This window comes from Panulirus ornatus, chromosome 55 (genome assembly GCF_036320965.1).
Source record: "Panulirus ornatus isolate Po-2019 chromosome 55, ASM3632096v1, whole genome shotgun sequence".
In the NCBI taxonomy this organism is placed as follows: Eukaryota; Metazoa; Arthropoda; class Malacostraca; order Decapoda; family Palinuridae; genus Panulirus; species Panulirus ornatus.
In genome coordinates, this window is record NC_092278.1 from 31,958,286 (window position 1) to 31,985,358 (window position 27,073).

Sequence of the window (27,073 nt, forward strand, 5' to 3'; positions counted from 1 at the left end):
CAGCGACAAAGCAAAATAAATAAATAAATAATATATATATATATATATGTTTTCCTTAATACATATTTGCCATTTTTCGCATTAGCAAGGTAGCATTAAGAACAAAGAACTGAGCCTTAGAGGGAATATCCTCACATGGCCCCCTTCTCTGTTTCCTCTTTTGGAAAATTAAAAACGAGAGGGGAGGATTTCCAGCCCCCCCGCTCCCTCCCCTTTTTGTCGTCTTCTACGACACGCAGGAAATACATGGGAAGTACTCTTTCTCCCCTATCCCCAGGTCTGGTGAATGTGTTAGATGACAGAGTGGCAGATCTAGGGTGTTTTGGTCGAGGTGGTGTGCGACGTGAGAGGGTCAGCGAGAATGATTTGGTAAACAGAGATGAGGTAGTGAAAGCTTTACAGAAGATGAAAGCCAGTAAGGGTGCAGGTTTAGATGGTATTGCAGTGGAACTTATTAAAAAAGGTCGTGACTGTGTTGTTGACTGGTTGGTGAGGATATTGAAATGTATGAAGTGCCTGAGTATTGGCGGAATGCATACATAGTGCCATTGTACAAAGGCAAAGTGGATAAAGGTGTGTTCAAATTAAAGAAGTATAAGTTTGTTGAGTATTCCTGGGAAATTATATAGGAGCGTATTGACTGAGAGGGTGAAGGCATATACAGAGCATCAGATTGGGGAAGAGCAGTGTGGTTTTAGAAGTGGAAGAGGATGTGCAGATCAGGTGTTTGCTTTGAGGAATGTATGTGAGAAATACTTAGAAAAACAAATGGATTTGTATGTAGTATTTATGGATCTGGAGAAGGCATATGATAGAGTGGATAGAGATGCTCTATGGAAGGTATTAAGAATATATGGTGTGGGAGGCAAGTTGTTAGAAGCAGTGAAAAGTTTTTATCGAGGATGTAAGGCATGTGTACGAGTTGGAAGAGAGGAAAGTGATTGGTTCTCACCGAATGTCGGTTTGCGGCAGGGGTGCGTGATGTCTCCATGGTTGTTAAGTTGTTTATGGATGGTGTCATTAGGGAGGTGAACACAAGAGTTTTGGAGAGAGGGGCAAGTATGCAGTCTGTAGTGGATGAGAAGGCTTAGGGAGTGAGTCAGTTGTTCACTGATGATACAGCACTGGTGGCCGATTCGGATGAGAAATTGCAGAAGTTGGTGACTGAGTTTGATAAAGTGTGTGAAAGAAGAAAGCTGAGAGTAAATGTGCATAAGAGCAAGGATATTACGTACAGTAGGGTTGAGGGACAAGTCAATTGGGAGGTAAGTTTGAATGGAGAAACCTGGAGGAAAAAGTGTTTTAGATATCTGGGAGTGGATTTGGCAGCAGATGAACCATGGAAGCAGAAGTGAGTCACCGGAGGGGTCTGGGAGCGTTGAAAAATGTGTGAAAGGCGAGAACATTATCTTGGAAAGCAAAAATGGGTATGTTTCAAGGAATAGCATTTCCAACAATGTTATAGGGTTGCACGGTGCAGGTTATAGGTAGGGTTGTGCGGAGGAGAGTGGACATGTCAGAAATGAGAGGTTTGAGGACAATATGTGGTGTGAGGTGGTTTGATCAAGTAAGTAATAAAAGGGTAAGAGAGATGTGAGATAAAAAAAAGTGTGGTTGAGAGAGCAGAAGAGGGTGAATTGAAATGGTTTGGTCACATGGAGAGAATGAGTGAGGAATGACTGACAAAGAGGATATATGTGTTAGAGGTGGAGGGAACGAGGAGAAGTGGGAGACCAAATTGGAGAAGGAAGGATGAAGTGAAAAAGATTTTGAGCGATCAGGGCCTGAACATGCAGGAGGGTGAAAGGCATGCAGGGAATAGAGTGAATTGGAATGATGTGGTCATACTGGGGTCAATGTGCTGTCAATGGATTGATCAAGGGCATCTGAAGTGTCTGGGGTGAACCATGGAAAGTTCTGTGGGGCCTGGATGTGGAAAGGGAGCTGTGGTTTCGGTGCATTATACATGACAGCTAGAGAATGAGTGTGAACAAATTTGGCCTTTGTTGTTTTTTCCTAGCCCTACCTTGTGCTCATGCAGGGGAGGGGATTGTCATTTCATGTGTGGCGAGGTGGTAACAGGAATGAATAAAGGCAGCAAGTATGAATTATGTACATGTATATATATGTATATGTATATGTATGCATACGTTGAAATGTATAGGTATGTATATGTGCGTGTATGGATGTGTATGTATATACATGTGTATGTGGGTGGGTTGGGCCATTCTTTTGTCTGTTTCCTTGCGCTACCTCACTAAAGCGGGAGACAGCGACAAAGTATAATAAATGAATAAATAAATATATGAGTGGATGGGCCATTCTTTGTCTGTTTCCTGCTGCTACTTCGCTGACATGCGAAATGGCAATCAAGCAGAATAAATATATATAATTTTTTTATCATTTTCCTTTGTCGCTGTCTCCCACATTAGCAAGGTAGCGCAAGGAAACAGACGAAAGAATGGCCCGACCCCCCTACATACACATGTATATACATACACGTCCACACACATACAAATATACATACCTATAAATCTCAACGTATACATATATATAGACATACACAGACATATGCATATATACACATGTACATAATTCCTACTGTGAATGAGAGGAAAAGTGAATGAGAGGAAATTAAAAGGCTGTACCAATGGATAAAGGGTATTAAGAGGACAGGCAAGGAACAACACAGCACACATTTGAGGTGTTTATAGATTTTCAACAATGTAATGGTGTCTAAATACAATAAAAATAAATGCAAAATGGGATATTAAAACAACTGCAGGCACTTTGACATACTGTATAAAAGTAGCATCCGGTTATTCTCTTTCCAGAGTTATATCCCCTGCAAAACCCCTTTCATCAAATTACACTCTAGCAATGTGAAAAAAAAAAGAAAAAACACTAAACCTAAATAAAGTATAATCACTAAAGTGTTTAGAAAAATCTTTTGAAAAATCCTTTAAAAGTTGTAAATCATAAAACAAATACTGATACATACTGTATTGCACAAACGAAAAATTTTCTTATGGCCTTCCTTAACGGTGTAATTAATTTTAAGAACATAAATTTCAAGTACAAAAATAAATCCATAATTAAAGGTCTACCTTCAAAACAATTTCCTTTAGATCTGAAGCCAAAATACTGATGTAGGGAATATTATCAGTGCCATCTTCATACAGATATACTCATTCTGTTAAACACATGAAACATCTTATGGGTAAAGAGAAAACCTCAACTCCTATATCTAAAAACAAAAAGCATTACAGGGCAGAAAAAAGAGTAAGAAGAAAAAAAATCCAATGCCATTAATCATCTTCACTATCACTTTTTAAAGTAATACTGGCAACATATTTTCTAAGTCTCAGTATTTGATTATTATAGTCTTGGGGAATGAGATTTCCTTCATCATCAAAGGCTTCCTCTTCATACTCATCCACATCAAAGCCCTCATCAGTGTCATCTGTATGGGCAGAAACACTATTTTAGCCTTTGCCAAATTCATTAAATATATGCTTTGAAAATTGAAAAACAGCTCTTTAAGGCACTGTTTTACAAATCTGGGGGAATCTCTAGATCCAGAGTTTTTTTTTTTTTTTTTTTGCTTTGTCGCTGTCTCCCGCGTTTGCGAGGTAGCGCAAGGAAACAGACGAAAGAAATGGCCCAACCCACCCCCATACACATGTATATACATACACATCCACACACGCAAATATACATACCTACACAGCTTTCCATGGTTTACCCCAGACGCTTCACATGCCCTGATTCAATCCACTGACAGCACATCAACCCCAATATACCACATCGCTCCAATTCACTCTATTCCTTGCCCTCCTTTCACCCTCCTGCATGTTCAGGCCCCGATCACACAAAATCTTTTTCACTCCATCTTTCCACCTCCAATTTGGTCTCCCTCTTCTCCTCGTTCCCTCCACCTCCGACACATATATCCTCTTGGTCAATCTTTCCTCACTCATTCTCTCCATGTGCCCAAACCATTTCAAAACACCCTCTTCTGCTCTCTCAACCACGCTCTTTTTATTTCCACACATCTCTCTTACCCTTACGTTACTTACTCGATCAAACCACCTCACACCACACATTGTCCTCAAACATCTCATTTCCAGCACATCCATCCTCCTGCGCACAACTCTATCCATAGCCCACGCCTCGCAACCAAACAACAGTGTTGGAACCACTATTCCTTCAAACATACCCATTTTTGCTTTCCGAGATAATGTTCTCGACTTCCACACATTCTTCAAGGCTCCCAGAATTTTTGCCCCCTCCCCCACCCTATGATCCACTTCTGCTTCCATGGTTCCATCCGCTGCCAGATCCACTCCCAGATATCTAAAACACTTCACTTCCTCCAGTTTTTCTCAATTCAAACTCACCTCCCAATTGACTTGACCCTCAACCCTACTGTACCTAATAACCTTGCTCTTATTCACATTTACTCTTAACTTTCTCTTTCACACACTTTACCAAACTCAGTCACCAGCTTCTGCAGTTTCTCACATGAATCAGCCACCAGCGCTGTATCATCAGCGAACAACAACTGACTCACTTCCCAAGCTCTCTCATCCCCAACAGACTTCATACTTGCCCCTCTTTCCAAAACTCTTGCATTCACCTCCCTAACAACCCCATCCATAAACAAATTAAACAACCATGGAGACATCACACACCCCTGCCGCAAACCTACATTCACTGAGAACCAATCACTTTCCTCTATTCCTACACGTACACATGCCTTACATCCTCGATAAAAACTTTTCACTGCTTCTAACAACTTTCCTCCCACACCATATATCCTTAATACCTTCCACAGAGCATCTCTATCAACTCTATCATATGCCTTCTCCAGATCCATAAATGCTACATACAAATCCATTTGCTTTTCTAAGTATTTCTCACATACATTCTTCAAAGCAAACACCTGATCCACACATCCTCTACCACTTCTGAAACCACACTGGTCTTCCCCAATCTGATGCTCTGTACATGCCTTCACCCTCTCAATCAATATCCTCCCATATAATTTACCAGGAATACTCAACAAACTTATACCTCTGTAATTTGAGCACTCACTCTTATCCCCTTTGCCTTTGTACAATGGCACTATCCACGCATTCCGGCAATCCTCAGGCACCTCACCATGAGTCATACATACATTAAATAACCTTACCAACCAGTCAACAATACAGTCACCCCCTTTTTTAATAAATTCCACTGCAATACCATCCAAACCTGCTGCCTTGCCGGCTTTCATCTTCCGCAAAGCTTTTACTACCTCTTCTCTGTTTACCAAATCATTTTCCCTAACCCTCTCACTTTGCACACCACCTCGACCAAAACATCCTATATCTGCCACTCTATCATCAAACACATTCAACAAACCTTCAAAATACTCACTCCATCTCCTTCTCACATCACCACTACTTGTTATCACCTCCCCATTTGCGCCCTTCACTGAAGTTCCCATTTGCTCCCTTGTCTTACGCACTTTATTTACCTCCTTCCAGAACATCTTTTTATTCTCCCTAAAATTTAATGATACTCTCTCACCCCAACTCTCATTTGCCCTTTTTTTCACCTCTTGCACCTTTCTCTTGACCTCCTGTCTCTTTCTTTTATACATCTCCCACTCAATTGCATTTTTTCCCTGCAAAAATCGTCCAAATGCCTCTCTCTTCTCTTTCACTAATACTCTTACTTCTTCATCCCACCACTCACTACCCTTTCTAATCAACCCACCTCCCACTCTTCTCATGCCACAAGCATCTTTTGCGCAATCCATCACTGATTCCCTAAATACATCCCATTCCTTCCCCACTCCCCTTACTTCCATTGTTCTCACCTTTTTCCATTCTGTACTCAGTCTCTCCTGGTACTTCCTCACACAAGTCTCCTTCCCAAGCTCACTTATATACATATATACATATTCGTACCCACTTGCCTTCATCCATTCCCAGCACCACCCCACCCCACAGGAAACAGCATTGCCACCCCCTGCGTGAGTGAGATAGCACCAGGAAAGGACAAAAAAGGCCACTTTCGTTGACACTCAGTCTCTCGCTGTCATGTGTAATGCACTGAAACCACAACATCCCATCCACACCCAAGCCCTACAGACCTTTCCATGGTTTACCCCAGACTTTTCACATGCCCTGGTTCAGTCCACTGACAGCACGTCAACCCCTGTATACCACATTGTTCCAATTCACACTATTCTTTGCATGCCCCTCACCCTCCTGAATGTTCAGGTCCAAATCACTCAAAATCATTTTCACTCAATCCTTCCACCTCCAATTTGGTCTCCCGATTCTCCTTGTTCCCTTCACCTCTGACATATATACTCTTTGTCAACCTTTCCTCACTTATTCTCGACGTATGTCCAAACCATTTTAACACACCCTCTTCTACTCTCTCAACCATACTTTTTACTACCACACATCTCACTCTTACCCTTTTATTACTCACTCAATCAAACCATCTCACACCTCATATTGTCCTCAAACATTTCATTTCCAACACATCCACCCTCTTCCAAACGACGACAGAAAAAGGCTACATTCATTCACACTGAGCCTCTAGCTGTCATGTGTAATGCACTGAAACCACAACTCCCTATCCACATCCAATTCCCACAGACCTTTCCATGGTTTACCTTAGATGTTTCACATGCATCGGTTAAGTTTATCTATTACCCCAGGACTCTTTCTGAAAGGGTTCTGATGTTACCCAGGACCATTTTCCAATGGCTCCTGCAGCCCAAAGCTACACTACACTCCTTTGAAGCAGGAAGTTTTCAGAGAGTCTATACTTTGTTTCATCAACAAAAGATACAGCCTCACCAAAGGTGACTTTTCACTCATGGTACAATCCCAAGATGATAAAGTTTAGTAACACCACCAATTTTACACTTCTTATTGTATTTCATAATTAGCCCAGTCCTAATTTCTATGAAAAAGTCCAGGCACTGCTTCCTGTAGCAAGGAAATGTGGACTACTTTGAAGTGAGTTATCTGAGGAGTCTGTACTCCAAATGATACACCACTGCCAAGGCAACTTTACATTTGTGGTGTAGCTTCTTCCAGATGGAGCATGGTAACACCACAACTTATACTGATTACATACATTTGCACAGATTTGAATAAACAGTAAAAATAAAAAATTGAGCACAAATACTTACAATATCGAGAGCGTGACTTTAGCAAGCTTCTATTCAAATATTCATCTTCATCCCTGAAAAAAGTACCATAGGCATCATACTATGAATAAACAATACATATGAATTACCATACATATAAAACTACTTCAGAGTAATAAACTGAAGGAGATACATGACTGAAAGAACACTGGTCCATGTTAAATATCCTTTACAAATTTCAGTGACTGTTTATCTATGCACCTTCAACATTGCTAATACTTTTCAAACACGTTTCACCTTATGTACACCTCAACAACAAATTCCCCAAAAGAGAAATCTACTTTTTCTCCTAAGATGAAGCAAACTATGGTGACACACTTAATAATATTATTATTATTATTTTTATTATACTTTGTAGCTGTCTCCCGCATTTGCGAGGTAGCGCAAGGAAACAGACGAAAGAAATGGCCCAACCCCCCCATACACATGTATATACATACATCCACACATGCAAATATACATACCTACACAGCTTTCCATGGTTTACCCCAGACGCTTCACATGCCTTGATTCAATCCACTGACAGCATGTCAACCCCGGTATACCACATCGCTCCAATTCACTCTATTCCTTGCCCTCCTTTCACCCTCCTGCATGTTCAGGCCCCGATCACACAAAATCTTTTTCACTCCATCTTTCCACCTCCAATTTGGTCTCCCTCTTCTCCTCGTTCCCTCCACCTCCGACACATATATCCTCTTGGTCAATCTTTCCTCACTCATTCTCTCCATGTGCCCAAACCACTTCAAAACACCCTCTTCTGCTCTCTCAACCACGCTCTTTTTATTTCCACACATCTCTCTTACCCTTACGTTACTCACTCGATCAAACCACCTCACACCACACACTGTCCTCAAACATCTCATTTCCAGCACATCCATCCTCCTGCGCACAACTCTATCCATAGCCCACGCCTCGCAACCATACAACATTGTTGGAACCACTATTCCTTCAAACATACCCATTTTTGCTTTCCGAGATAATGTTTTCGACTTCCACACATTCTTCAAGGCCCCCAGAATTTTCGCCCCCTCCCCCACCCTATGATCCACTTCCGCTTCCATGGTTCCATCCGCTGCCAGATCCACTCCCAGATATCTAAAACACTTCACTTCCTCCAGTTTTTCTCCATTCAAACTCACCTCCCAATTGACTTGAGCCTCAACCCTACTGTACCTAATAACCTTGCTCTTATTCACATTTACTCTTAACTTTCTTCTTCCACACACTTTACCAAACTCAGTCACCAGCTTCTGCAGTTTCTCACATGAATCAGCCACCAGCGCTGTATCATCAGCGAACAACAACTGTGTTGAACAACAACACATGAAAAACATGCCTTGCACACTAATAATGAGTTAGGAATATCATCTTCAGATGAGTATCAATGTGTATATGCTATGTACATGAAGTGCTGCAATTTATGGAGTTGAATAAATATTCCTACTTTAAACTTGACTGGCATGAATTACACCAGCATACTGGTGATAGAGGAACTGCAATCTGAAAATCTGAACTCTAAAAATGAAAAAGGAGTCATAGGCAGTATCAAATTTCTTTAAATACAAGATGAGAAAAAAGGAGAGATAGGTAGTATGTTTGAGGAAAGGAACCTGGATGTTTTGGCTCTGAGTGAAACAAAGCTCAAGGGTAAAGGGGAAGAGTGGTTAGGGAATGTCTTGGGAGTAAAGTCAGGGGTTAGTGAGAGGACAGGAGAAAGGGAAGGAGTAGCACTACTCCTGAAACAGGAGTGGTGGGAGTATGTGATAGAGTGTAAGAAATTAAACTCTACATTGATATGGGTAAAACTGAAAGTGGATGGAGAGAGATGGGTGATTATTGGTGCATATGCACCTGGGCATGAGAAGAAAGATCATGAGAGGCAAGTGTTTTGGGAGCAGCTGAGTGAGTGCATTAATAGTTTTGATGCACGAGACCGGGTCATTGTGATGGGAGATTTACATGCAGAGGTAAGTAATGTGGCAGTTGAGGGAATAATTGGTGTACATGGGGTGTTCAGTGTTGTAAATGGAAATGGTGAGGAGCTTGTAGATTTATGTGCTGAAAAAGGACTGGTGATTGGGAATACCTGGTTTAAAAAGAGAGATATACACAAGTATACGTATGTAGGTAGGAGAGATGGCCAGAAAGCATTATTGGATTACCTGTTAATTGATAGGTGTGAGAAAGAGAGACTTTGGGATGTTAATGTGCTGAAAGGTGCAACTGGAGGGATGTCTGATCATAATCTTGTGGAGGCGAAGGTGAAGATTTGTAGAGGTTTTCAGAAAAGAAGAGAGAATGTTGGGATGAAAAGAGTGGTGACAGTAAGTGAGCTTGGAAAGGAGACTTGTGTGAGGAAGTACCAGGAGAGACTGAGTACAGAATGGAAAAAGGTGAGAACAAAGGACGTAAGGGGAGTAGGGGAGGAATGGGATGTATTTAGAGAAGCAGTGATGGCTTGCGCAAAAGATGCTTGTGGCATGAGAAGCATGGGAGGTGGGCAGATTAGAAAGGGTAGTGAGTGGTGGGATGAAGAAGTAAGAGTATTAGTGAAAGAGAAGAGAGAGGCATTTGGACAATTTTTGCAGGGAAATAATGCAAATGACTGGGAGATGTATAAAAGAAAGAGGCAGGAGGTCAAGAGAAAGGTGCAAGAGGTGAAAAAGAGGGCAAAAGAGAGTTGGGGTGAGAGAGTATCATTAAATTTTAGGGAGAATAAAAAGATGTTTTGGAAGGAGGTAAATAAAGTGCATAAGACAAGGGAACAAATGGGAACTTCAGTGAAGGGGGCTAATGGGGAGGTGATAACATGAAGTGGTGATGTGAGGAGATGGAGTATTTTGAAGGTTTTTTGAATGTGTCTGATGATAAGAGTGGCAGATATAGGGTGTTTTGGTCAAGGTGGTGTGCAAAGTGAGAGGGTTAGGAAAAATAATTTGGTAAACAGAGAAGAGGTACTAAAAGCTTTGCGGAAGATGAAAGCCGGCAAGGCGCGGGTTTGGATGGTATTGCAGTGGAATCTATCAAAAAAGGGGGTGACTGTATCGTTAACTGGTTGGTAAGGTTATTTAATGTATGTATGACTCATGGTGAGGTGCCTGAGGATTGGTGGAATAACTGCATAGTGCTATTGTACAAAGGCAAAGGGGATAAAAGTGGGTGCTCAAATTAAAGAGGTATAAGTTTGTTGAGTATTCCTAGGAAATTATATGAATGGGTATTGATTGAGAGGGTGAAGGCATGTACAGAGCATCAGAATGGGGAAGAGCAGTGTGATTTCAGAAGTGGTAGAGGGTGTGTGGATCAGGTGTTTGCTTTGAAGAATGTATGTGAGAAATACTTAGAAAAGCAAATGGATTTGTATGTAGCATTTATGGATCTGGAGAAGGCATATGACAAACTTGATAGAGATGTTCTGTGGAAGGTATTAAGAATATATGGTGTGGGAGGCAAGTTGTTAGAAGCAGTGAAAAGTTTTTATCAAGGATGTAAGGCATGTGTACGTGTAGGAAGAGAGAAAAGTGACTGGTTCTCAGTGAATGTTGGTTTGCGGCAGGGGTGTGTGATGTCTCCATGGTTGTTTAATTTGTTTATGGATGGGGTTGTTAGGGAGGTGAACGCAGGAGTTTTGGAAAGAGGGGCAAGTATGAAGTCTGTTGTGGATGAGAGAGCTTGGGAAGTGAGTCAGTTGTTGTTCGCTGATGATACAGCGCTGGTGGTTGATTCTTGTGAGAAACTGCAGAAGCTGGTGACTGAGTTTGGTAAAGTGTGTGAAAGAAGAAAGCTGAGAGTAAATGTGAATAAGAGCAAGGTTATTAGGTACAGTAGGGTTGAGGGACAAGTCAATTGGGAGGTAAGTTTGAATGGAGAAAAAGTGGAGGAAGTGAAGTGTTTTAGATATCTGGGAATGGACTTGGCAGTGGATGGAACCATGGAAGTGGTAGTGAATCATAGGGTGGGGGAGGGGCGAAAGTTCTGGGAGCGTTGAAGAATGTGCGGAAGTCGAGAACATTATCTAGGAAAACAAAAATGGCTATGTTTGAGGGAATAATGGTTCCAACAATGTTATATGGTTGTGAGGCATGGGCTATGGATAGAATTGTGCAGAGGAGGGTGGATGTGCAGGATATGAGATGTTTGAGGACAATATGTGGTGTGAGGTGGTTTGATCGAGTAAGTATTGTAAGGGTAAGAGAGATGTGTGGTAATAAAAAGAGTGTGGTTGAGTGAGCAGAAGACGGTGTTTTGAAATGGTTTGGCCACATGGAGAGAATGAGTGAGGAAAGATTGACCAGGAGGATATATGTGTCGGAGGTGGAGGTAACGAGAGGTGGGAGACCAAATTGGAGGTCGAAAGATGGAGTGAAAAAGATTTTGAGCGATCGGGGCCTGAACATGCAGGAGGGTGAGAGGCGTGCAAGGAATAGAGCGAACTGGAACGAAGTGGTATACTGGGGTTGACATGCCGTCAATGGATTGAACCAAAGCATGTGAAGCGTCTGGGGTAAACCATGGAAAGTTTTGTGGGGCCTGGATGTGGAAAGGGAGCTGTGATTTCGGTGCATTATTACATGACAGCTAGAGAATGAGTGTGAACGAATGTGGCCTTTGTTGTCTTTTCCTAGTGCTACCTCGCGCACATGAGGGGGGAGGGTGTTGTTATTTCATGTGTGGCGGGGTGGCAATGGGAATGAATAAAGGCAGACAGTATGAATTATGTACATGTGTATATATGTATAAATCTCTGTGTGTGTATATATATGTATATGTTGAGATGAACAGGTATGTATATTTGTGTGTGTGGACATGTATGTATATACATGTGTATGTGGGTGGGTTGGGCCATTCTTTCATCTGTTTCCCTGTGCTACCTCGCTAACGCGGGAGACTGTGACAAAGCAAAGCAAAATAAACACATAAGCTCATCGTCTCATCTGGCAGCACGTGAAATTGTAGCAGTAACATCTGTTTGACAAATGTCGCTAGTAATACCGTCATCTGTATCAAAAATGTCAACTAAAGTGTAATCAGGAGGAGGTATGAATTCACCATCACTTGCATCATCCAATTCTTTGTCTATGTCACTAATTGATAACAGATCCCTAATTTGTTTGTTGTTTGAATTTTTCTGAGGTACAGCATAGTGACATGACACTGCCTAAAGTTACTGTGGTAATGATGCAACCCTAGCAAAGATACCTAAGCACTTGCTTATCGAATGTGTTCAATACACATACTGTTCTGGATCCACCTGTGTGGATCAGGTGTTTGCTTTGAAGAATGTATGTGAGAAATACTTAGAAAAGCAAATGGATTTGTATGTAGCATTTATGGATCTGGAGAAGGCATATGATAGAGTTGATAGAGATGCTCTGTGGAAGGTATTAAGAAAATATGGTGTGGGAGGCAAGTTGTTAGAAGCAGTGAAAAGTTTTTATCGAGGATGTAAGGCATGTGTACGTGTAGGAAGAGAGGAAAGTGATTGGTTCTCAGTGAATGTAGCTTTGCGGCAGGGGTGTGTGATGTCTCCATGGTTGTTTAATTTGTTTATGGATGGGGTTGTTAGGGAGGTGAATGCAAGAGTTTCGGAAAGAGGGGCAAGTATGAAGTCTGTTTGGGATGAGAGAGCTTGGGAAGTGAGTCAGTTGTTGTTCGCTGATGATACAGCGCTGGTGGCTGATTCATGTGAGAAACTGCAGAAGCTGGTGACTGAGTTTGGTAAAGAGTGTGAAAGAAGAAAGTTAACAGTAAATGTGAATAAGAGCAAGGTAATTAGGTACAGTAGGGTTGAGGGTCAAGTCAATTGGGAGGTAAGTTTGAATTGAGAAAAACTGGAGGAAGTAAAGTGTTTTAGATATCTGGGAGTGGATCTGGCAGCGGATGGAACCATGGAAGCGGAAGTGGATCATAGGGTGGGGGAGGGGGCGAAAATCCTGGGAGCCTTGAAGAATGTGTGGAAGTCGAGAACATTATCTCGGAAAGCAAAAATGGGTATGTTTGAAGGAATAGTGGTTCCAACAATGTTGTATGGTTGCGAGGCGTGGGCTACGGATAGAGTTGTGTGCAAGAGCATGGATGTGCTGGAAATGAGATGTTTGAGGACAATGTGAGGTGTGAGGTGGTTTGATCGAGTAAGTAACGTAAGGGTAAGAGAGATGTGTGGAAATAAAAAGAGCGTGGTTGAGAGAGCAGAAGAGGGTGTTTTGAAACGGTTTGGGCACATGGAGAGAATGAGTGAGGAAAGATTGACCAGGAGGATATATGTGTCGGAGGTGGAGGGAACGAGGAGAAGTGGGAGACCAAATTGGAGGTGGAAAGATGGAGTGAAAAAGATTTTGTGTGATTGGGACCTGAACATGCAGGAGGGTGAAAGGAGGGCTAGGAATAGAGTGAATTGGATCGATGTGGTATACCAGGGTTGACGTGCTGTCAGTGGATTGAATCAGGGCATGTGAAGCGTCTGGGGTAAACCACGGAAAGCTGTTTAAGTATGTATATTTGCGTGTGTGGACGTATGTATATACATGTGTATGGGGGTGGGTTGGGCCATTTCTTTCATCTGTTTCCTTGCGCTACCTCGCAAACGCGGGAGACAGCGACAAAGCAAAAAAAAAAAAAAAAAAAAAAAAATAATGTTCTGGAATAAAACATTTATTTACTGTGTACATAATTGTTATGTTTATCAGAGCATTTCTAATAAAATACTATAGTCCTCCATTATTACAACAATTACATATTTTGAACTGCTCATATTTAGATGATAACGTATATTTTAAATATATAACTTGGGGTCAATTAGACTCCACTTAAGCACTGATGGTGAATTGGCCCATAACAGGATAAATCAAAATTGCAGAGAGTTACAAAGGGTTTTACTGAAAGAGAACGATAAATTATGAAAAGCTACAAAGTGTGAATCTGTTTCAAGCACCCCAACATTTTGGAACTGATGGGGTGAATATGACCCCATTATGCATCCATGAGTTAACTCCTTCTCTTACTATACTGAATATACCTGAAATGAACTTAAGTGAAAATAATTGTTACCTGAATTACCTTGGTTCATATATTCTAAAAATTATCTTTCTATACATGTATATCTCTGATGTGCATTCTCTCTGGGAACTCTCTGAAGACAGTGGCCATGGCAAAAGTCTCTATAACTGGTGAACTCTAGTGCTGCTTCTTAGCCTTTAGTAGCTCACCCTTAATATGCCACTGGTAGAGGGCAACTCTAGCACAGGATATATTAGTCAGAAGTGGAGGGGACAAGAAGGGACGACCAAATTGGAGATGGAAGGCTGGAGTGAAAAAGATTTTGTGTTAGACGCTTGAACATACAGAAGGGTGAAAGATATGCATGGGATAGAATGAATTGGAATGATGTGGTTTACAGTGGTCAACATGCTTTCAGTCGACTGAACTAGGGCATGTAAAGCGGCTGGGGTAAACCACGGAAGGTCTGTAGGGACTAATTGTGGGTTAGGGGCTTTGGTTTTGATGCACTGCATATGACAGTTAGGGAAAAGATGTGAGCTACTGTGGCCTTTGCCTGTCTGTTTGTGGAGCTACCTTGCAGACACCGGAAATGGAGCACAAGTATGAAAAATAGAATGCAATTTTTTATCAAGACATCATTTCTTTAAATTTCTAATGTAAATACAATAATGTTAAATTTCTCTTTTTTACAATTAATTTTGTATTCATTGAGATAATTTGGATTCACAGCAACTGTGTATTTCATTATGTAATATCTCTAAAAATATTAATGTTTGACTCAAAATATTTTGTGTATTGCTTTTTCTGTCACATTTTAAAACTACATTTAAAGACCAGTAATCTTTAGAACATACTTTGAAGAGAAAGAAGGAAGAAAAAAAAAGGTATGGAAAGGGCTCAAAGAAAAACAGGAAGATGAATTAACCCATAAATGGCAGCTGACATCAAATGATATTCTCCTGGGAAACAGTAACCACTGTTAATTGGTGTTCTAGCATTTGCCAATATCCAACTGACTTGACATAATTTTAGTAGCCTGTAGAGGTCTCTCCCATTGCTAAGGTGTGGGAAAAACTTGATATCTGTACCCCTACAACCACCACTGATTAACTTATTAGGAGAAACACTTATGATGTTGACATGAGTCAGTTTCTAAGGAAACTGAAAAAGAATAACATGAAGAATGTGAAGAAATAAGCGAGTTGTAGAGCACATTTGTGACGTATTATGGAGGTATCCACAGTGAACTTGCTCTCCCAAAAAAAACTTATGTAACACTGCATCACAAATGAGGGATGCAAGGCCCTGAAGGTCACTGTAAGGTCTTGGGAGAGAAAATTATTTCTGGCAAAAAACTATAAATACTATTATAATTATGTTATGAAACTGGGGTATTCTAAAGAACTACAGAAATACTGACAAAAGTAAAATGGGTGCAAAAGAAGCCTTCATAAATATTGACACATATTCCAAATTTGAGTCAGTCACGTCTAATACTCATATTGGTACTCCAAGTCACCAAGGGCGGAGAGGAAGCATGACATTCATCCGTTAATACTAATGCTGCCACATCCAAAGAGTTAGTGCCATACAGGAAAAAGATGAGATCTTACTTATTAGAAACAAAGCAAGTTTTTGCCTACATCTTACCTGATATATAAGCTGTGAAGTTGACATATTCATATGAAACAGTGCCTCTTTTGAGGGAGTATGACTGTATGGCCTTGAGCAATACAATCTGGTCTTTGGCAAGAATATGAATGACCTTGACCAAGGATATGCTGCCATTTCCCCTTTCAAAGTCATATAACCATACATATCACCCACAAACGTCACTTGTTTTCTCCAGTTTTTGTAATTGGTGCCCACGTGTGTCTTGTATTTGCGCATGTGAATGCTGCATGACTAGTGTAGTGTAGCATACCTAGTGAATCATATATATGCCCTTTATGTTACCAGGGCCAGGAAAGATTGTATTTAGGGTCATGACAAAAAATTCTTGGGAAACAATACTCTTGGTCCTCAATTTTGTCTCTCCTTATTGTAAATCTGCCTTTTTTCATTTTCTTTTGTTTATCAACAGATATTTTTCTGTTTACTTATGTATTTCATTTCAAATAGTATTAATCCTTTCATTATTCGTCCTATTTTCTAAAAGAAAATATCTCCTTTTCCTTTCACAATACCATTAATGGAAAGAAGAAAGAAGGTATGTGATAGAGCACAACCTGAGGCACATAACAGTTGAAAGGATAAGAGGGATGTCATTCCACCAACAATTATAAGAGTAGAACAAATAAAAAGAAAATTCTGCATTAAAAAGTGAACAGAAGTAGAAAAGCTGAAGTCACACCCTGTCAAATGCTTTAAGGGATAATGAGACCCATGACAAAATATTCATCAAAACCCCAAAAGAAGAATGACTAGAGATGAATTACACAGGACCACTAATAAATCTTTAACTACAAAAATGATGCTGATGATCTGAAAGAGGGGAATAAAATCATGTGTTTAAGAGATTGAAAGTTAAGTAAAGTTCCAAAGACTACAGACAGCAAAACGTGAGAGTAATGGGGTGACAGAAAGGTTAGAACAGTTTCTTTTCTAAGAGAAAAGCTGCATCAATGCACCCTTCCAAAAAGTAGGGAAAGTTTGAGTCTTTAGATGGATAGGAAACAAGTGAGCAAGGATTGGAGGTCATTCAAAGGCACACAAGGAATTAAGTAATCACACTACCCACTTGTAGTTCGGTGGATACTTGGAAGACTTAACAAGAGAAAAATATAGAAGAGGAGGAGACAGATTAAGTGGGAAATCATCCAAAGCAGAGTTACAGATAACACTAAGGTTGGAGTATCCTAAAGGAGCTGAAGAGCATATGCATAGTGGCAAAGTCAGAAAAGGAGAAAAAATATTTGGCAAGTGTGTTGGAAGAGTGTTCATAACAATCAGGATCTTATGTTGGGGGTATGATTTAATGATACAGGTTGTTAGAGAGAAAAACCTCAACTCCAATGTTATCAGTGACAATGGAGCCATGAAACTTTTTGTGAGTTATATTGATACCAAAGCATAAAAAATTTCAGTCTGTGTGAAGACAGCAACACCTTTTGGTAGGAGTTTGAACAGTCAAAGAGATGTAGGTAACACACAAAAATGATATTTACACATGTGAATGGCATGTCTTCAAATGATCACCTGCTAATTTTAAGAGGATGATATGCTCTCATATTTTTCATAATCGTATCCTATTATGTCACTCTGAAAATGTACAGATTGGTTTTGTGCTGTAAGTATATAGTTGGTGGGTAGTAGCTGGAAGGCAGCCAACAACCAGGGAGGTACATTACATAAACTTCCTGCCAGGGTATGAGGAGGGTTAGTGATGCCTGAATAGTGGTTGTCAAGTTGAACTCCTTTAACCTAGGCGGCTGTCTTTTCTTTTTGCTCACCCACATGTGGACTTCTGCCATTCTGTCCACAAACACAATATCTCCTTGTCATACATAACACTTGCCAACACTTAACTCACACAGCTCATTCTTTGTATCTTTACCCCTTGCAGTGAGCACTATGCACTTATTCTCTCTTTTGGCAAAATATTAGGAGCAACAGACAGAAGTAGTAGGTAGGAACATTTAAGGAGGAGCATTAGGTAGAAGTAGCAGGTAGGAACATTAGGCAAGAGTATTAGGTAGAAGTCCCTTGCAACATTATGTAGGAGCCTCTGTAAACACTGTGTTAGACTTGCCCTCAGCCAGTGGCCTGTTAGGGATGATGCACTATAGGCTAAGAAGTAGCACTGGACTTCACTGGTTATGCAGTGCCATGGTCACCCTCTTGAGGGAGTTCCAGTTAGGAACAGGCATCAAAGATATAAAGACAAATAGAGTAGATATTTAAAGAAACTAGGTGAAAATAACATAAAATCAATTATGAAGGATAAAGAAAATTTGAGCTAGAGGGCTTCAAAGCTGGGACACTAACCATCCATCTAGTGACAGTATTTGTTTTTGTATTAAACTAAACAATGCCTGCAAAGAGGAAACTTTAGTAAAGATTATACTTAATACATTCACAATGGCTATGTAAGCCTCGCTGTGCTATGCTCTGAACAGCTCGGAACACTTGTGTGACAGCCAGTGAGTAGAAGACTGGCAGATTCGTTAGCTTCTCATTTAGATTTTGTTTCTCTACAGTAAAGCAGCATCTTAAATGTCTCACATTGAAGTGTATTCAATATTTCCCATTTCATAATCCAGACTGACCACAAAATTTTGCTCTAAAGGTAAAAGTAAAGATTTTAACTGTTTCTAACACTATAGAATTAGAGAAACCTGAAAAGAGATAGAAAGGTGAATACAGCAACCTCAATGAATGAACTGTAGAACATCATCCTCCACCATGTCTGATGTGTACCCAATCAAATACTGACTGCAATCATTTATCACTGTGACTTGCTTTTGATATTACTCACGTATAACCCTAATCTTCAACATGTGGACTTTAAGCTGATCAGTCTGAATAGCTGAGGTTTCACTGTATGTGGAACTATTCGGACATAGTGTGGAAAGGAAGGAGTAGCATAGTGAAACATGGATGAGCAGAAAATGCTGAAAAAGCAGAATTTCTGAAACACAATAGGGAATGGAGGGGAGAGGACTGAAAAATACATGACCCTCAATATAAAATAAATTTAAAAACTACAGAGTAATAATACTCTGCACAGAACTCCATGGCTCAGTAAAAAATCATAATCCACAAAATCATAATACACAAACAATAACCTAAGGAAACCTGCATAGCAAAAAAAAAAAAAGAAAAAAAAATCCTCACAATTCATGTAACAACAGAACAATTGGAGATGCACACAATTACAATGCTTACAGACGGATATCCATGGGTTTCTCTCATAGGTAAAAGGGATCCACAAACAATTTCCTTTAAAAAAAAAGGTTAGCAATCACAGAAATTACTGTAAGTAAACTTACTCAAAAGATTCATCATCTTCTTCATCAGGGTAGTCATTCCTCCAGTTGTCCTCAGCATTTTCATCATCATCATCCTCATAATCTCCAAAATTTACACATGTATCATCTGTTGAGTCATACATGTACTTCTGGACACTGCAAGAAAAACATTCATGCTTAAGGCAATAATTATTCTGCCTTACAAATGCACTTCTCTAAATTGGACAGGAAAATATAAATAAATAAATCAACTATTGAATCACTTACATATAGCCTCTCAGGTCATTCTGCCAACATCTTTTACTGCAAGATGCTTCAGATCATTTAAAGCAATGTGGCTTATGCAAAAGCTCCTCCAAATGCCAATTATACCTCTATCAGAGTGCACTCTAACCTGTACTTGGGTGTACTAAGTTGATCAGACAGAGCAGGGAATACCAAAACATGTTTGATCATAACAAAGAAAACAAATCCTCTAACACAAGCAGCAACGGTTGTTGTATGGTGAAAACAGTTTTGTTTACAATGGATACACATGCAATATCTCCATATATAATGTATCAATGAAGCATTACTGAACTCCACTTGCTTGTGGCCATGCCAAAAGTGAAAAATCACCTTCAGTGAGGTTATATCATTGGAGTGCAATCTCTTCACAGAACTCATTCAAAAGGTGTCCATCCTTTCCCTGCCATTGATTTTAGTGCACTACTGAAATTACAGGAACCCCACTGGGGAAGGGGTCCTGAGGTTCCATAAAAAGATAATGATGTAGGGATCACTGGAGTAGGGGTCCTGGAGATATACAGCATAACAGAATAGTAAAGTATCAATGAAATAATCACCATCTGGGTCAGACTGATTCACCACTGTTTACCCTGTGTGACATAAGTGCTTCTGACTGAAACAGCAAGGCAGCAATGGTTTGTGTTCTTAAGGTGGGTCTTCACAATCGGGCCAATACCTCCTAAAAAATGACACTGAGAAGGAAAGACTTGGCTCGCCATGTTATCTTAGTACAGAAAAAAGAGACTTTGTAATAAAAATGTTAAGTCTAGTCTTTAAGATACCAACACCTTGTCTACAGTATAATTCTATTTTCCTTTAAGCCTAGCAAACAAGGAGTTTTTATCTATGTTCCCTTAAATGAACTTATTTCTGTAATCAAACTGTGAAATTTGGCATTCCAGCTACTGGTATTCATTTTGGGCTTCCTTCTCAATCCAATTTTGATGGCACAATAATTCTGGTTCTAAGTTGTTCCTTCATATGCTGTACATTACTGCCAAGAACTATTCTTATAGAAGCAATACATTTCTTAAAAAAAGTTCCTAATCTGAATACTATATCTGCTGTTTTCATGATGGTTCATAGCTGTCTAATTCAACTACAATGTCATGTGTTAGCTTTGGAGAAGGATGAAAAATATTTACTGAGACATAACTGAAAAGCTGTGGAGAGGAATTACTTCATTATGACAAGAGAAATGAAGCTAAACCAAATATGGCTGAGAGGTATGTGATAATATGATTTAATAACAGCAGAGGATGCCATCTATGGGGACATCTAGCATTCTAGATTTAAAAAAAAGGGAAGACCTCTAGGTTTGCTGCTTTTTATCCTTCTCTTGCTCTACTATATCAATCTGAGCATTTATTTTAAGAGGATTTCATGATGAATTATGTATAACTGGTAAAGCCTGCAAGTCATGCATTGTCCAAAAGCTACTCCTTTCCAAGTGAAATAAAAAATGTAATGAAATCTGGTGAGCTATGACTTAAACATTTTCTGCTTAATGGACATAAAGAAAGGGACTCACTAATAGGTTGGCAGGATGGCCTGTCTGACAGTAACTATGCATGACTGATGAGAACTAATACATCAGACAGTACAACTTTCCACTGCATCTAAAATGAGTGATCATTCGGGGCTGTGCATGTGTCTAACAGTCTACATTTCCAGATTAACAGGCATGACAGATATATCAGACATAGTAAAGCACAACGCCTAAAAGCTACAAAACTTATGTACTCACTCGCAAACATAGTCTGCCCAGTTTGTAGAAGTCGGTGAATAGTAGATATCATAAACATACTTTTCTGACTCCATAGGTTTGCCATTGCATGTTATTACATCATCGGCCTGAAATAATTTGTACATCAGGCCTATGAATAATATAAATAATGCAAAACTGTTTACATTCCAATCAATGACAAGTAGAAGAGCATGTCTGAAGGGTGAGAATGTCCCATATTACACTATACAATATCATAACCAAACAACTATGAAAAATGAAAAAAGATCAGTCCCAGGTGTTGGTGAAGGGGGTAGGCAGAAATAATTATGTATTGAATTGCCAGACATCCCAAAAACTGTTTTGAAGCCAATACCACTTCAGTACTCTCTCAGTGAGTTTATAACACTCTCCCAAAAACCTTATACATGATCAATTTGTCAACCACTGTAACTCTTAACACAATAATACAATACCATAATTTGTTGACCAACCCCTTAAAGCATGCTTCCTTTCACTATACTCCATCCTCACTCCTATCCTTCATCCTATCCCTCTTTCTCTTCATACTACTATCAATGCTCCCCATCTCTCCTCTCATTTTCCTCTACTTCCTCCATCTTTATCCCCTCACTGACTTCTATTTCCTCTGTTATCACTCTGGTCTATGGCCTCCTTCATCAAGGTTAGTATTTCCTACAGACCAACCCTGTCATATGCCAGCTAATTCTCAATGACATCTTATTCTATCCTTCTTCCTTATTTGCATTACCCATGGTCCCACTAAATCACTAGGGATAATTTCACATAGTCCAACCTTTGCCATCTATGCAAACATCTTCGTTCATACACCCTCACCACATAGCCTGATTAAGTGTGAGGCAAGGGCAAGCTTTCTACCTGGGGGCTGGTGTTTAGCTGTGGAATGGAATGGATGAAAAGTGTCCAGTTCTCTTGCAAGAAACTAAGTGCCCAGCACAATGAAGTAAAACTGTATTGGAATTACTTTTGTTAAGTAAATGTTGAATTTTTGTGGTTGCTAGGTATCCAGTACTGTTCAAAGTGCATTCATTCATACTTTTTCGACACTTCATAAACAATTCATATCTTACTTTATGATTTAATTCTGCATCGAGATACTTTATTTCATCTGCAGTTGATACCAATGAGGAGTCATCAACTTTTCCAACATTCTCACTCTTCTGGGAATCCTTTTTCTTGTCACCATCTGCAGTTGTCTTCTTATGTTTACCTTCTTTGGCCTCTACACCTTTTTCCTTTCCAAGATCTACACCAACTATGTCTCCTTGGTGGGATGCACGAACCTGCACAGAGAGAAAACCATCAGCTGCCATACATGTTCACAGAAGGTAAAATGAATCCAAGATTCTCATGACAATTTTCAGTAAATAAAAAAGATATAAGGTCAATTCAAAATGAAGTTCAATGATAATCACTGAACACTGAAATTCTTAACCAAGGTACTATGAACTTGCATCTACAAAAAAATACTTTTAACACTCTAATTTGAGATAAGCAAAGCAACACTAAATTCTTAAATTTTATTCAGCACACCTGACCTTTCCAATTAACTCAAAAGATCTTAGGTATGAGAACATATAGGGATTACTTTATCACAGTAATAAGTAACACTATTGATGACCATAACCTAAAAGAATTTTCTAATGAAAAATTTACAGGGGTTTAAATGGACAAAGTGAGAATAAAGGAAAAGTCTAGAATTTATGAAAAGAAAAAAAGGATTATAAAACCAGGACTTAAAGACACAAATGGTACATAAAGAAAGATGCACCATTAGTATCAAAAAGAATATAAAGCCAGGAATCAATTAAAGGAGTATAAGGAGTAGGTAGGAGCATTAGCTGGGAGCATTAGGTACAGGTAGTAGGATGGAACATTAGGCAGACAAATTAGGTGGAAGAAGTTGGTAGGAACATTAGGTAGAAGCCTCTGAAAACACTGCACTACAGTTGCCCTCAGTCAGTGGCCTGTTAAGGGTGAGGCACTGGAGTTTAGCAGGTATGGAGACTTTTGCCATGGTCACTTCCTTGAGGGAGTTCCCAAAGGGAACATGCATCAGAGATATAGCTAGATAGATAAGATAGAATCAATTTGACACAAATGGGATGTGAGGAAAGATGTAATATAGATATTACAGAGAATATAAAGTCGGAAATCAATTAAAGACTTAAATGCCAAGTTAAGAAATATAAACTTTCGGTATTATAAAGAATACAGGTATTGCTAGGCTCTGGCTGCAAAAGCTTATAACATGAGCAAAAAGTCACCATTGGCAAGATGGTATCACTGAAAGTAAAGCTCCTCAAAGAAATTATCACTCCAAAAAAGTCTACATTTTCCTGCTACTAAAAATAATGCAACTTGGGATGCAGAATCCTTCAGAAAAGTGCGAGGTAATATTAAGATTCCTTCATATAAATATAGTCCTAGGGTAATCATCAATACAGAATACAAAGCCAGGAATCAGATAAAAGCACAAATGGCATATAAAGGTACTGTAAAAAATATAAAGCCAAGAATCAATTAAATTTGCAAATAAAATGTAAAGAAAGAGGTACCAATAGTGTTTTCCTATATGATCACCGTTCCCTGCTTTATCAAGGTAGCACTAGAAACAGATGAATAAAGATCACATCTACCCACAATCATTCTTCAGCTGTCATGTGTGATGCACCAAAACCTCAACTCCCTACCCACAACAAGACACCACAGACCTTCCCATGGTTTACTCCGGATGCTTCACATATTCTGGTTCCGTCCACTGAGAGCACATTGACCCCAGTATACTACACTGTTCCAACTCACTCTATCCTGTGCACTCCTTTTACACCCAGTTTGGTTTCCCCTTTCTCCTTGTTTCCTCCACTTTTTAGACGTTTATCCTCTTTGTCACCCTTTCCCCATTCATTCTCTCCATATATCCAAACCATTTCAACACACTCTTCTGCTCTCTCAACTACACTCTTTTTAGTACCCTAAATCTCTCTTATCCTTTCATCAATTACTTGATCAAACCAACTCACACAACATATTGTCCTCTGTCCTCTAACATTTCATTTCCAACACATCCACCCTCCTCTGTACAACCCTATCTATAGCCCATGCCTTGCAACCATATAATATTGTTGGAACTACTATTCCTTCAAATGTATTCTTCAGCATTCCCAGAATCTTCAACCCCTCCTCCACCCTAAGACTCAACTTCCACTTCCATGTTTCCATTCGCTGCCACATCCACAATCAGACATCTAAAACAAATAACTTCCTTTAATTTTTCTCCATTCAGACTCATCCCAGCAGAGGACAAAACATGAAATTAAGATGAAAACTTGCTAAAGGAGAGGGGAAAAAATATTTCTACAGTTCACAAGAGATGAAGGGGTGGATAAAAATGAATGAGGGTATAGTTTTTGTAGACAGTACACAAAAGTTTAGAGTTGCTTGGAAGTTACTTTTATGGACTCTCATGGTGTACCAGTTAGTGTTCATGACCATGATGTATTCACGGGCTGCCCAGGGTCGAGTATACAGGTTTGAATCCTGGTTGTGGCAGTCAGTCCACAATCAACCCAGCTGTTCACCCACCCCTAGGGGTTGGTCAATAAAATGAATACCTAGCTCAGGCTAGGGCCTCTGCTAACAAACACACAAAAAAGTGGGGAAGGTTCGACAAATGGGGCCCCATGACTGTAGAAGTACCCCTTCCCCACACAGTACAAAAAAGGTAATTACCATGATTCATGTACAAACCCACCCCAGTTTGAATGTTGGGTGTGACGGTCAGCCCACAGCTGACCTAGCTCTTCATTTTCCTCTCGGGGCTGGCTGATAAATGGGCACCTAGCTTAAGCTTAAGTAGGTGTTTTCATATAAGAGTAAAGACATGAGTGTACTGGAGGAGACATGTTTGAGTTCAATTTTTGTTGTGTAAGGTGGTTTTGATTGAGGAAATAAGTAATGCATATAAGCACAGGCACATGCATATACTTATATATACAAATGCATATATACATATTTACCGTGTGACTCTGCTGCTAGTGAGAAAGAGGGCTCAGGTAGTAGAGTAATGGCCCTTTTCATGACCCTTGCAAACTTAAGGCATATTCCTCTGAATGCACTTTACTGTGCGACTCTGCCAACAGTGAAAGGGAGGACTCAGGTGGTTGGGTATTGGCCCCTCCCAAAAGCCCAGCTAACTCAAGAAATATCCCATCCCCTACCCTTGGAGCAACCCATTAGGTAGTAGGCTGATGCCAGCAGTAACCCAGGGTGGTACTACTGTCATGACTGAGGTTATGTGCTGTCTTACACTCTCCATGTCAGGACTGCTGGTCTTACTTTCTGTCTCATCAAAATGGGATTACCAGGCTTGTCCTACCATCTCACAAGCACCATACACCTACTCAAATCTTGTTTTTTGCCATATAAGTATTCTTGCCAATTCCTGTCTACTAAAACAATATCAAGTATTATCATGACAGTCAAACAAATCTATGGCCCCTAGTCCCCAGCATCATGGGGTGCTAAGAATCTCCAGGTTTTTGCCTGACTCTACTACTAATGAGAGGGACAGTTCTGGCAATAGTAGTACCAGCCCCTCCCACAACCTTTCCCTCTGTCAGACCTTCCTCTTTTTCTATTCACTATACCAACATTCATAGTCTCTCTAGTAACCTTTCCTTTGTTGAACACCATCAGTCTAATACCTCTCCTAATATCTTACTTCTCTCTAATATACAGTTGTCTAATGTTTTCACTTGTCCCTTTTTCGTATCCAACTACCATCTCCACTCATGATTCTGGTTCAAAGGTGGTGCTTGTGCTCATTCCAACATTAACACACCCATTGCATGCTTCAAGGACCTTGAGTCTCCAAACTACTACACTTTTCATTTGTTTTGCCTATTGCTCTCCTAAGTTTATAAATTTTATATCTTTCTTCATCTATCTAAACTCCTGCCATGAGACTGTGACATCTTCTCACCCACAAGCTGAGACACTACCTCGGGAATTTCATTGTTCACCATAAGGAATGACTCAATTCCTCCCATATGGATGGTGGAGGGATTGAAGCCCTCAAGTTCTCCATTCTCAATGATTCTGATGGAATTATCTCCCACCCTACCCAGTTCCTGACCAATGTGACCGCTCTCCCAATATTCTGGATGTGTTTTTCACCTGTAGTCCATTGCCCCCAACTGGCTTATCTGATCATACCCACATAAATATATCTATTCTAATGGCACCTCCCCCTCTAGCAGCCCCTTCTAAATGTAGATACTGGCACCACCTCAACAAAGATGACTGGAATAACTTAGGTAACATTTTTCTGACTTTCCTCAGGTAAATTACTGTCTTTTGTGTGGTGATGCTTCTGTGTCTGCCAGATGCATAGCAGAGGTTATTTTTGTTGGAATGGAATTAATTATCCCCTCTTCCTCCAGGATGAACTCATTCAATCCTTGGTTTGACTGTTCCTGTTCTGAGGCCATTCAGGCAAGAGATCAGGCATACTGGGCTTTGAAAACTCTCTTTCCTCTGGCTCTCAATCAGCTTTTATCACTGCCTGTAATCACTGCAAGCATATTATCCATGAGACAAAGCATTCCTTTATTCAAAGGATGTACAATAACCTTTCCTAGTCATCCACTGATAGGTCTCTCTGGTCTTTAGCTATGAGCATCACTAATGACTTCTGTCACTCGACCTTTCCTTCACTTTTCCATTCTGACAGTACTGAAACTGTCTCTGTCACTGACAAAGCAACTCTCTTTGGTTTCCGTTTCTCCTCTAACTCCATCTTGGATTAATCTAACATTCCTTCAC

At 40.0% G+C, this 27,073-nt stretch overlaps 1 protein-coding gene across 1 annotated transcript in view; it reads right to left on the reverse strand.

Annotated features, from left to right (window-relative positions):
- Positions 1–2,784: 2,784 nt before the first annotated feature.
- The window catches only part of fs(2)ltoPP43 (female sterile (2) ltoPP43), a 33,381-nt gene continuing 9,092 nt past the window's right edge, over positions 2,785–27,073 (reverse strand). The window contains exons 4-8 of the mRNA XM_071693334.1: positions 22,318–22,530; positions 21,227–21,333; positions 19,213–19,347; positions 7,202–7,254; positions 2,785–3,463 (exon numbers count right to left, since the gene is read on the reverse strand). Of these exons, the coding sequence (XP_071549435.1) occupies positions 3,309–3,463; positions 7,202–7,254; positions 19,213–19,347; positions 21,227–21,333; positions 22,318–22,530 (663 nt within the window). The 3' untranslated portion in view covers positions 2,785–3,308. The remainder of the gene's footprint in view (positions 3,464–7,201; positions 7,255–19,212; positions 19,348–21,226; positions 21,334–22,317; positions 22,531–27,073) is intronic.